The 13748-nt window shown below is 33.9% G+C and overlaps 2 protein-coding genes across 5 annotated transcripts in view; one reads left to right on the top strand and one right to left on the bottom strand.

Annotated features, from left to right (window-relative positions):
• Positions 1 to 13748, top strand: part of fdl (fused lobes) — a 134013-nt gene that overhangs the window by 84906 nt on the left and 35359 nt on the right. The gene's annotated exons all lie outside the window — the stretch shown is intronic.
• Positions 1 to 13748, bottom strand: part of s-cup (stanley-cup) — a 56337-nt gene that overhangs the window by 24595 nt on the left and 17994 nt on the right. Inside the window, exons 1-2 of one of the 2 annotated variants that reach the window (XM_067775839.1) lie at positions 4059 to 4204; positions 360 to 1080 (exon numbers count right to left, since the gene is read on the bottom strand). In XM_067775839.1, coding sequence (XP_067631940.1) covers positions 360 to 856 — 497 coding nt within the window. In that variant the 5' untranslated portion in view covers positions 857 to 1080; positions 4059 to 4204. Of the gene's footprint in view, positions 1 to 359; positions 1081 to 4058; positions 4205 to 13748 lie in introns of those variants that run through there. The other variant, XM_067775838.1, reaches the window with a different exon arrangement.

The raw sequence follows: 13748 nt of genomic DNA, 5'->3' as shown, positions 1-13748 counted from the left end.
GAGAATTCCGAGAAGCCTGCAACTTGTTTTTTGCTAGACTAAAATGTCTATGGCTGGCTACAGAACTGCATACTCAAAAAAAAAAATTCAGAGAACTCCAAATAAAAAGTTCGACATTTTCGTTTAATTTTCCCTAGTTTTAAATTTTTTTCGAAAACGTTTTCGAGATTGGTTTGAGTAGTTTCCGCAAAGAATTCCTAGAAGTTTTTTCATAAAATATCGAAAATAAAGGAAGACGGTTTTAATTGAAGAAATTTGATAAAACTTTACCGCTGCTATTTGTCTTTTCGCTGTTGTGCATCTTTTAACGTTCTGCTTTAACTTTAATATATACTAACAAAAATATTTTTAAAACTCACCCACATAACAGTAAATTGGCATTTCCTTTAATTGTATGAGAATATGTTTGATGTCCGCCATCATTCCCACCGCTGCTAATACTACCAATACCACCACCTGGATTATGACCGATCAGGCCACTTATACCAAAACTAGCGCGTATCGTTTGCAAACCATCGCTGGTTGAATATGTATGAATTATATTTGCATAAGCTTCATTGCTGTCATCGGTGCTATTGTCACTGCTTTCGTCGGTGTAACTATCAAAATCATCATCATCATCATTATCGATGTTGTTATTGTTGATAATTCGATGAATATTGGTTTTGTGGGAACTTTTAGTTAGGGCTGTTTGCTTAATATCTAGACTTGTTGTTGTTGTGACACCGCGGTCATGTTCATTTATTGTTGTTGTCATTTGAAATGACATTGAATTGTTAACATTTGTAGTTTTGTTTTGTTTGTTGTGCTTTAGTGTTAATGGTGCAATTAGAGCCAAACGTCTTGGGGATATCATTTATAAAATGTTGCATATAAAAGGTTGCAAAGATTCGCTGTCAGTGGAAAAACGCTTAATTTATTCTGAAATACCATGGACTTTAAATATTTTTTGTGCTCAGTAAATTCTGAGATACGGCGCTTCTCAACTGATTTCTGAAGTTGAGAGTCTTCGAAACAAATCCTGAGTTAAACCGTTTTGTAACCGGTCGTCGAGAACTTCCATTCACTTGAAGGTGTTTTCTATGAAAAAAAAAAAAAAATGTTAACAAAACGGCTCTGTCCGATCGGCCCTGCACACCACTACTCTACTGCAAAGTGAGATCTATCAAGTCTTTGTTTAGGGACACATTTCCTGCTGGCTTTCTTATGCATTTATGTAAAGGCAGGGATCACAATTTTTTAGACCTATGTGTTGTGTTGTTATTGTCCCCTACATTTTATTCCAAATTTAATGTCTACATATGCAAATATATATAAATTAGCAGACCTGGCAGGTGTAGTTCTGCCTTAGTTTTGATCTATCTGCGTAATTTTTTAGAATGAACACACATACACAAACAGCTATTTTGACAATACCTGAACTATACCTACCAACTATAAATACATCAGATCAGAACGAAAATTTACGCTGATGATGGCACAATGCCGAAACCGGTTTGTCGCGAAACCAAATTTGACAAGGAAAATATGTGGACCCAATCGTATTACGATCCGCTAATATTTCTTCGAGGTATGGCTCCCAAAACATAGAAAACTGCTTGTTCAGAAAAGGGGCGGTGCCAGAATTTTTTTGCTTTTTCTTGTTATAATTCCACTTGGGAAATGAAACACCATTGATATAAAGCTCTTTTTTGCAAAGACATAGCTTATTTTATTCGTCCAAGGCTCTTTTAAAAATCTTTTATATAAAAGTGGGCGTGGTTCTTAACCGATTTCGTTAATTTTTCTTCGGACCATTCTTTATAGTAAAGGCAACCTCTCTGTAGAATTTTGTTATGATAGCTTTAACGGTTTTTGGTTTATGATTAATAATATTTGTAAAATTGATTTTATCACAAGTAGGCAGTGCCACGCCCAATTTCAAAATGTTTTTCAAATTTTAATCAAGACCCTCAATATCAGTCCAACCATCAAATTTCAACATTCTAGATGTATTATTTGCTAAAAAATAAAAATAAAACTGAAGAATTTTAAGCACTTCCTTTATATAAATGGACAAAAAGCAACGAAAAATGTCTCCTGATATAAAGACATATTCTTGCTAAACTTTGATTTTTATATTTTGACATAGAAATTGCAAAAATATTTATGAGAAGTAAAAATATAAAAGTGGAGCACACATTACTTGGATTGGAAAGTTGATAGGAAAGGAGATATTATTAGTCAATCAATTGTGCTCCACCTTTATATTTTTACTTCTCATAAATATTTTTGCAATTTCTATATATAAGGAGACATTTGTCGCTGATTTTTGTCCATTTATATAGGGGAAGTGCTTAAAATTTTTTCATTTTATTTTTATTTTCTCCTTTTGTTCCTTTGTCACGGCGTCTAAATCTATCTGTGAAGTTTTGTGTTTGTAGCTCAATGAGAAGTTACTTAAAAATCGATGTCAAAATTCTAAATTTCCAAATTCTTATCTAAATATTTCGATCCCTGCGCCATCTAACGGAATTCTTTCCTGCTTTTCTAACAATTTATCGGTGTCTTAACCTATCTGTTCAGGTTTACGCTTGCAGCGCAATGACGGTTTACATAAAAATTAATCCCAAAATTCCCTCCGTTCCGTTTGATTTTTCTAAATATCTCAGTCCGTGCGCCACCTAGCGAAACTTTTTGTGTTGTCATCGAACTCTGAATTAAGCTCTCAATTTTTTGCCTATAGCTTGTCGAGAAGTTACTTAAAACCTGGTTTCAAATTTCCAAATTATTATCTAGTTTTTTCGATCCGTGCGCCACCTAACGGAATTTTTTTGTTCCTTTGTCACGGCATCTTAATCTGTTTCTGAGGTTTCATGTTTGTAGCTCAATGAAGTTACTTAAAAACCGATCTCAAAACACCAAATTTCCAAATTCTTATCTAAATATTTCGATCCGTGCGCCACCTAACGGATTTTTTTCTCCTTTTCATAAATTTTCTCGGCGTCTTATCCTATCTGTGAAGTTTTACAGTTGTATCTCAATGAGAACTTACATAAAAATCAATCCCGAAATTCCCCCCGTTTCGTACGATTTTTCCAAATATTTCATCCCGTGCGTCCCTAGCGAATCTTTTTGTATCGTGTCATCGACCTCTGAATTAAGTTTGAAATTTCAAGTCTCTAGCTCATCGAGAAGTTACTTTAAAGCTGGTTTGAAAATTTTCAAATTCTTATCTAATTATTTCGATCCGTGCGCCACCTAACGGATTTTTTTCCTTGTCACGGTGTTCTAACCTATGTGTAGAGTTTCACGTTTGTAGCGCAATGAGAAGTTACTTAAAAATCGATTGCAAGATTTGTATGAAAAGCGGACAAACATTCAACCGATAATATAAATATATAAAAATAATAATATAAAGGAAGTAAAAATCAGGTTTTTGTGTGTTTCCAAAATGTTATATATGTAAAAAGTCGGCGTGGTTATCATCCGATTTTGCTCATTTTCAATATCAATCTATTCTGGGTCCAGACAAGCCCGTATACCGAATTTTGTAAAAATATCTCAATATTTGCTCAAGTAATGGTCTTAACGGACGGTCAAACGGACGGACGGACATGGCTTAATCAAATTTTTTTACCATGCTGATGTTTTTGATATATCGAATCTAGCTCTATTACTTTATACCCGTACAACCAACCGTTATCCAATCAGAGTAAATATACTTAGTGTGCAAATCACATTGAGTATAAAAACCGAATCTAAATGTAGAACAAAAGTGAGAACAACTACATTATCTAATCACTTGCAACATAAATCCTTTTGCGTTGGGCAATTTTTCCATTAACTTTGTAATTGATTACGAAATCCTTTTAATGTGATAAAATCACACCAACAAAATTGGTTGTCATCGATTTGTTCACTGGTTTAATGGATATTTCACTTATTTTATGTTTTATTTTTTGTTTAGTAAAATTTTTTATTTTTGATTTTATAAAATCGTCATTGTACATATCTCTCCTAACCTTTGTTTTGGTTTCCTAATCTTGTTTGAATATTTATTTCAATTTTGTTTTTACCCATTCTCCATGTCATAAAATTTTAAAACATTATCAAAATTATTTGCCTTTCTCCGTTTTGGCGCTATTTCTTTCAAACTGCACAGCTCGCTCACATTTACCAAACTAAACGTGCAGGATAACAAACGAACGCATTCTAGCAAGTCTATTTAGTCTAGTCTAGTCTAACACGAATGTCCGTTACGAAGTCATAACCCACAGATACACACATACACACTTATTATTCTCCTTTTTATATATTTACTTTATAGTTGTATTGTCCGAATGTTGGTCTAAATAACGGTGTTCTACTTTTTTAGTTTACTTGCTGGCATACCTTGATATTCTCACGCCATTCCTAATAATAGACACGATTGCATTGTAATTACTTAAGTTCACTTAATTATACGTACATGTGTGTTAACAGTTCTTTGTATGTGTGCAAAATTTTGATTATTTTTAATTTTTTATAACGATTTTATTTGGAAGATATAAATTTTTTACTTCCTTTATATTAGGTCGGTTGAATGTTTGTCCGCTTTTCATACAAATCTTGCAATCGATTTTTAAGTAACTTCTCATTGAGCTACAAACGTGAAACTTTACATATAGGTTAGAACACCGGGACAATGCAACAAAAGTGGGAAAATCCGTTAGGTGGCGCACGGATCGAAATAATTAGATAAGAATTTGAAAATTTTCAAACCAGCTTTTAAGCAACTTCTCGATGAGCTAGAGACTTGACATTTCAAACTTAATTCAGAGGTCGATGACAGCCGATATGACTCGATACAAAAGGATTCGTTAGGGGGCGCACGGAATGCGATATTTAGAAAAATCGTACGAAACGGAGGGAATTTTGGGATTGATTTGTATGTAAGTTCTCATTGAGCTACAACTGTAAAACTTCACAGATAGGATAAGACACCGAGAAAATGTAAGAAAAGGATAAAAAAATTCCGTTAGATGGCGCATGGATCGAAATATTTAGATAAGAATTTGGACATTTGGTGTTTTGAGATCGATTTTGAAGTAACTTCATTGAGCTACAAACATGAAACCTCAGAGACAGGTTAAGATAGCGTGACAAAGGATCAAAAGGGAAAATAAAAAAATTTTAAGCACTTTATATAAATGGAAAAAAATCAGCGAAAAATGTCTCCTTATATAAAGACATATTCTTGCTAAACTTTGATTTTTAAATTTTGACATGGAAATTGCAAAAATATTTATGAGAAGTAAAAATATAAAGGTGGAGTGCAATTGATTGACTAATAATATCTCCTTTCCTACCAATTTTCCAATCCAAGTAATTCGACATACTTTATTTACATTTCGACGACTGAGTGGTGTAATCTTTCTTGGCTGCTGGTTCGAAATCTATCTCAGAAGTATTTTGACGAAAACCCTATCTCAGAATATTTTTCTGTTCTGCCGAACCCACTGTTCGTGAGAATCCATAAAGGGACTAGAGAGTATCAATTAAATCCCACTGTAGGCAAAGGAGATAAATGGGATTGCGGGGTACCGAAATGTTGGTGTTTGTACAACGAACGCGTTCCGCGAAAAACACCCACCATGGCCCCGAATATACATAGTGCTGAACGTGCGTCCAGCTATTTATCCCAGTCCGGACAGTCCGTTGTGAACCAACAGTGAATGGAAAATTGGTGGCAGAGTTTTTTCCGGTCAGAAGATCGATGTAAGCTTTGCCTAATGACTTTTAGCAGTGTTCTACCAGCTCCGTAAAGATAAAGAAGGACGTATTTACGTCATTCGAAACCAAACTAGACATACATTTATACAAGGCGACTGCTCATGGGGTAATTTTTCATCCTGATGCTGGAGAAGATAATTATATCATCAGATCCACACCGCGATCTATTAAAATGCTTGGTTTTCACCAGGACAAATTTAACCAGAGATTTGGCCATATCTTGAAAACGGCTTGTAATAAAACGTCAAATTCGTTTGCCGTCCGTTTTGACTGCAAAGCAAACTTAAATCGACGCATAAGTGAAAACGACAATTACCCGACGGCATTGCGAATTTGATATTAAAATTTCACTTTCGACCTTATGAAAACCAAGCATAAGAGCATACAAATAGTGGCGTAAGCTGACGATATTGACGTTATTGCGATAAAAGACGAAACAAACGAAGTACTTATTGTCATCACAGAAAGAATTGGCACATTAGCGCTCTGACAGCTTGTTATTGCTTAGGGATATTAATTCGACAAAATGATAGACTTCGTCTATCTGGGAGCATGCATTAATAACGAAAATAATATCAGCTTGAAAATCAAACTGAGAATCATTCGTGCCAACAAGTGTTACTTTGCATTGAGTATACTATTGACAAGTAAAGACCTCTCCTGATGTATCGCTCGGAAACATGGACGGTCTCGAGAGAAGTTGGGAGTATTCGAGAGAAAATGTATTCAAAAGATTTATTGTCGTGTCCATTATATCCACAACGTGTATCGAAGGAGGTATAATGTGGTGTATGAGCTTTATGGAGACGTGAAAATAGTGGAAAGAATAAAATCCCAAAGACTATGCTGGCGAACGATAAAATAATTGCCAGTCCACAAAGTTTTTCTATCGATAGCCATATATGGAAGCAGGGGAAGCGAGAGATCTCCAATGAGCTTGAAGGGACAGGTGGAAGACTTGAACTTCCTTGGTACTCTCAATTGGTATCAGTTATCGAGGTGCAATATGAAAACTAGAAACCCCAAAATTTAAAAATTTTTTCATTCGATTTTGTTAAATTATTTTTTTCTATTTTTATTTTTATTATTATTTTTTTTTTTTGTTTTTGTTTTCTATTTAATTTGATTTTTTTTTAATATTTATTTATCACATTTTATTTTATTTTATAACCTTAAGTTTTTTATTGTTTTTTTTTTGTCAAACTAATTTTATTCTATTTTATGAGATTTTATATTTCATTCTATTTCATTTTGTTTCTTTTTTTTTTACTTTATTTTATTTTAATTTTTTAATACTTTTGTAACTTTTAATGGGTTGTATACGCCTTTCACAATAATTTGTTTATGTATTAAAGTTTTATTCGTTATCAGAACATAAAAACTGAAAAGAATCAAACATACCGGTTGACATTATAACTATATCCATCCTGCCAAAGATTTCATTACATGTATTTGTATTTTTGAACATTAATCTAATTATATTATTTTATTTTTTTATTTTATTTTGTTTTATAATATTAAAGTTTTTTTATTTTGTTTTATTTTATATTAATTTAATTTTATTTATTTCATTTACTTTATTATATTATATTATTTTTATTTTTGTTTCTTTTATTTCCTTATACCTTTCATGAACATGAAATGGTATAATAACTTTGGTCCGATGTTTGTATTGTTGAGAAATATAGAAGATAGACTGACCATTAAGTATACCGAATTGATCAGGGCGACGAACTGAGTTGATATATCCATGTCCGTCTGTCCGTCCGTCTGTCTGTTTGAACGCAAACTAGTCCCTCAAGTTATGAGATATCTCAATGAAATTTGGCACAAGGATGTATTTTTGTATTATGTTAGACATTTGTCGGATCCGGTAGGATCGGACTACTATAACATATATCTCCCATACAACCGATCGTTCAGATAAGATGATTTTGGTCATTCCTGCCGCAATTTAGAAAGTATAAACGTGAAACTAGACGATACGTGTTCTAATATATCATAGAAGATATCCTGAAGAAATCACTTTTATCGGAGCTATATATAGTTATATCCCATACAACCGATCATTCAGATAGTAAGATTTTTGGCCATTTCTCCCTTAATTTAGAAAGTATAAACGTGAAACTCGGTGATATATATTTTAATTATCATAGAAGATTTTGTGAAGAAATCACTTTGATCGCAGCTATATATAGTATATATCCCATACAACCGATCATTCAGATAGAAAGATTTTTGGCAATTTCTCCCTTAATTTCCAATATAAAAACGTTAAACTTGGTGATATTTATTCTAATATATCATAGAAGATTTCATGAAAAAATCATTTCGATCGGAGCTATATATAATATATATCCCATACAACCGATCGTTCAGATAAGGGGGTTTTTTGCCATTTTTTTATATTTATCTTAAAATCGTTTAGGTATGTACATCTGTTCATTATATATTTCTTATCTTATACAGCGCATTATTTGGAGATTACGAATGGGATAAGATTATTGTTCAGCCCCATTCATGAAAGGTATGAAGTCGGCATAGCCGAAGACAGTCTCGTCCTTACTTGTTTTACCTTACAATCTATTCTCTTATTTTATTTTATTTTATTTTATCGCATTCTATTCTACTTTTTTGTTTCATATTATTTTATTTATTATTTCTGTCTATTTTTATTATATTTAGTTTTTTTTTATTTCATTTTATTTTATTTTAATTTTACTTTATTTATTTCATTTACTTTATTATATTATATTATATTATTTTTATTTTTTTGTTGTTTTTTGCGATCAGTTCAACAATTTGTATTTATTATGATTGGTAGGCTAGTCTGATCTGATTTATGCTGGTGCAAATAAAACTTAAATCACCTTTTGTTTCTTTATTTCATTTCATTTTACAATCTATTATTTTATGTTATTTTATTTTGTTTTATCTCATTTTATTCAACTTTTTTGTTTCATATCATTTTATTTCTTATTTCTGTTTGTTTTTAATATATTTAGTTTTATTTTATTTTGTTTTATTTAAATTTAATAATTTTTCTTTTTTCTAACAGAGCGATGCATGGGTATTGGGATTAGATCCCATGTACCAACATTATAACCGTTGTTAAATACAAGTGCCTTCTATGTTGTATTTTTGCTTTATTATTCTATTTAGCTAAATGTCAAAGTTGTCATGAGAAAACGGCCCTTAACGTATTAATAATACACTAAAATTTGTTCAATTTACCCAATACAATTCTAATATTTACACGCACTTAAGAATTGAAACACTTTCTTAAAAACCGATTATCCTTATTTAATCGTACAACTTGACTCTCGGCCGCCGTTTGTACAACTAAAATCGTCCGACCATCAACAATACTAAATATTTCGAACGATCTGCAGTTTTCGACAATGCAAAGCAGAAACATTCATTCTATGAACACACATGTATGTATGTTTATATATATGTAGACAAATATCCTTTACAAACACATATGTACTGGTATATGAATAACTTAAATGCATAGGCACCCATTTCCTGGTATTTCTGTGGCCTCCCCCAAACGACCTTCCTACCATTTATTTTGTACTCATTTACAAAGGACACGCAACTCTTGCAGATAACAATCGTTTACACTTAACGGTATCAACGAGAATCACTTTCGTCGTTCGCAAGCTAACGGTATAGGCGAGTACCTAAATGTTGTGTCGGCTTTCCTTTGTTATGTACATATGTATATATATTTTTTTTTTTTTTTTGATGAATAACAGTTTTACTTTTTGATTTTAACAGTAGAATTTTGATGGAAAATGATTAAACAAAGAGAGAGTCTATAGATTAGCTTGTTCTCTTTTGTGTGTTGCCACGTTAAGTATTAATACTCAATTAGGCGCAATTTTTTTTACTATTGTTGCTGTCGTAAAATTTAACTACTTACCTGAGAATAGACATATCTACATACTAACATTGTATGTATGAAATAATATAAGCTAGATGAAGATGTATGTATGTACTATATAGGTTGGGAAATATTTTGATGCATGAGTTTGAACGCAAAGAAAGGACTTCTTTAATGCACAACATAGTTTTATTACATAATAATTATATTTTTTATATAAATATACCTATATACATTTGCTTCAAAATTGAAGTATTCGATAAAACTTTACAAAGGGAGTACCACAAAATCCCCAAACACAAAATCCCCAAGGAAAAAAATCCCCAAATAAGTAATCCCCAAAATAAAAATCCCCAAAATCAAAATCCCAGTGCTATGATAAACATCATCATTCATCATATTTATGTATGTATAACTATATATTCACGTTTTGGCAATACATATTTTTACTTATCCATATATAGTACTGCTAGTCGCTCTAATTCGAACAAGCTAACAGAAGCGTGTACTACGCAGAAGGCGGTAGCCACAGTTATACCACACACCCGGACTTGGCATGGCGTAGCCCAGGGTTATTTTTTATAAGCGCGGCCGAAGGCCGCCTATGCAGAAAGTTGGTATGTTTGGTCGCGGCGATTTTAAACCGAATTTGAATTTATTTCACACATAAAATGGGGATTTTGTGTTACGGATTATGATTTTGGGGATTCTGATTTTGTGGGATTTTGATTTGGGGATTTTGTTTTGGGGATTTTGATTTTAGGGATAACGTGGTAGACCCCTTTACAAAATGTTATTATTGCGACAACCAGATAATAATGCTAATTTATATAATTTCGAACAAACGAGCTTTTGGGTCATACTGATATCCTTTTTATACTCAGTTGAGCAGAGCTCACAGAGTATATTAAGTTTGATTGGATAACGGTTGGTTGTACATATATAAAGGAATCGAGATAGATATAGACTTCCATATATCAAAATAATCAGGATCGAAAAAAAATTTGATTGAGCCATGTCCGTCCGTCCGTCCGTCCGTCCGTTAACACGATAACTTGAGTAAATTTTGAGGTAACTTGATGAAATTCGGTACGTAGGTTCCTGAGCACTCATCTCAGATCGCTATTTAAAATGAACGATATCGGACTATAACCACGCCCACTTTTTCGATATCGAAAATTTCGTAAAACCGAAAAAGTGCGATAATTCATAACCAAAGACAGATAAAGCGACGAAACTTGGTAGATGAGTTGAATTTATGACGCAGAATAGAAAATTAGTAAAATTTTGGACAATGGGCGTGGCACCGCCCACTTTTAAAAGAAGGTAATTTAAAACTTTTGCAAGCTGTAATTTGTCAGTCGTTGAAGATATCATGATGAAATTTGGCAGGGACGTTACTCCTATTACTATATGTACGCCTAATAAAAATTAGCAAAATCGGGGAAGGACCACGCCCACTTTAAAAAAAATTTTTTTTTAAGTAAAATTTTAACAAAAAATTTAATATCTTTACAGTATATAAGTAAATTAAGTCAACATTCAACTCCAGTAATGACATGGTGCAACAAAATACAAAAATAAAAGAAAATTTCAAAATGGGCGTGGCTCCGCCCTTTTTCATTTAATTTGTCTAGGATACTTTTAACGCCATAAGTCGAACAAAAATTAACCAATCCTTTTGAAATTTGGTAGGGGCATAGATTTTATGATGTTAACTGTTTTCTGTGAAAACGGGCGAAATCGGTTTATGCCACGCCCAGTTTTTATACACAGTCCTTCGTCTGTCCTTCCGCATGACCGTTGACACGATAACTTGAGCAAAAATCGACATATCTTTAATGAACTTAGTTCACGTACTTACTTGAACTCACTTTATTTTGGTATGAAAAATGAACGAAATCCGACAAAGACCACGCCCACTTTTTCGATATCGAAAATTACGAAAAATGAAAAAAGTGCCATAATTCTATACCAAATACGAAAAAAGGGATGAAACATGGTGAGGTAATTGGATTGGTTTATTGACACGAAATATAACTTTAGAAAAAATTTTATAAAATGGTTGTGACACCTACCATATTAAGTAGAAGAAAATGAAAAAGTTCCGCAGGGCGAAATAAAAAACCCTTAAAATCTTGGCAGGTATTACATATATAAATAAATTAGCGGTATCCAACAGATGATGTTCTGTGTCACCCTGGTCCACATTTTGGTCGCGATCTGGAAAACGCCTTCACATATACAACTACCACCACTCCCTTTTAAAACTCTCATTAATACCTTTAATTTGATACCCATATCGTACAAACACATTCTAGAGTCACCCCTGGTCCACCTTTATGGCGATATTTCGAAACGGCGTCCACCTATAGAACTAAGGCCCACTCCCTTTTAAAATACTCATTAACACCATTCTTTTGATGCCCATATTGTACAAACAAATTCTAGGGTCACCCCTGGTCCACCTTTGTGGCGATATCTCGAAACGGCGTCCACCTATGGAACTAAGGATTACTCCCTTTTAAAATACTCATTAACACCTTTCATTTGATACCCATATCGTACAAACACATTCTAGAGTCACCCCTGGTCCACCTTTATGGCGATATCTCGAAAAGGCGACCACCTATACAACAACCACCACTCCCTTTTAAAACCCTCATTAATACCTTTAATTTGATACCCATATCGTACAAACACATTCTAGAGTCACCCCTGGTCCACCTTTATGGCGATATTTCGAAACGGCGTCCACCTATAGAACTAAGGCCCACTCCCTTTTAAAATACTCGTTAACACCATTCGTTTGATGCCCATATTGTACAAACAAATTCTAGGGTCACCCCTGGTCCACCTTTGTGGCGATATCTCGAAACGGCGTCCACCTATGGAACTAAGGATTACTCCCTTTTAAAATACTCATTAACACCTTTCTTTTGATACCCATATCGTACAAACACATTCTAGAGTCACCCCTGGTCCACCTTTATGGCGATATTTCGAAACGGCGTCCACCTATAGAACTAAGGCCCACTCCCTTTTAAAATACTCATTAACACCATTCGTTTGATGCCCATATTGTACAAACAAATTCTAGGGTCACCCCTGGTCCACCTTTGTGGCGATATCTCGAAACGGCGTCCACCTATGGAACTAAGGATTACTCCCTTTTAAAATACTCATTAACACCTTTCATTTGATACCCATATCGTACAAACACATTCTAGAGTCACCCCTGGTCCACCTTTATGGCGATATTTCGAAACGGCGTCCACCTATAGAACTAAGGCCCACTCCCTTTTAAAATACTCATTAACACCATTCGTTTGATGCCCATATTGTACAAACAAATTCTAGGGTCACCCCTGGTCCACCTTTATGGCGATATCTCGAAACTGCGTCCACCTATGGAACTAAGGATAACTCCCTTTTAAAATACTCATTAACACCTTTCATTTGATACCCATATCGTACAAACGCATTCTAGAGTCACCCCTGGTCCACCTTTATGGCGATATCTCGAAAAGGCGACCACCTATACAACTACCACCTCTCCCTTTTAAAACCCTCATTAATACCTTTAATTTGATACCCATATCGTACAAACAAATTCTATGGTCACACCTGGTCCACCTTTATGGCGATATCTCGAAACGGTGTCCACCTCTGGAACTAAGCATCACTCCCTTTTAAAATACTCATTAACACCTTTCTTTTGATACCCATATTGTACAAACAAATTCTAGGGTCACCCCTGGTCCACCTTTATGGCGATATCTCGAAACGGCGTCCACCTATGGAACTAAGGATTACTCCCTTTTAAAATACTCATTAACATCTTTCGTTTGATACCCATATTGTACAAACGCATTCTAGGGTCACACCTGGTCCACCTTTGTGGCGATATCTCGAAACGGCGTCCACCTGTGGAACTAAGCATCACTCCCTTCTAAAATATTCATTAACACCTTTCTTTTGATACCAATATTGTACAAACAAATTCTAGGGTCACACCTGGTCCACCTTTATGGCGATATCTCGAAACGGCGTCCACCTGTGGAACTAAGCATCACTCCCTTTTAAAATACTCATTAACACCTTT

This window comes from Eurosta solidaginis, chromosome 3 (genome assembly GCF_040869045.1).
Source record: "Eurosta solidaginis isolate ZX-2024a chromosome 3, ASM4086904v1, whole genome shotgun sequence".
Classification (NCBI taxonomy): Eukaryota; Metazoa; Arthropoda; class Insecta; order Diptera; family Tephritidae; genus Eurosta; species Eurosta solidaginis.
The sequence above is the reverse complement of the archived record's forward strand: the minus strand, read 5'-3'. Positions and strand labels throughout refer to the sequence as shown.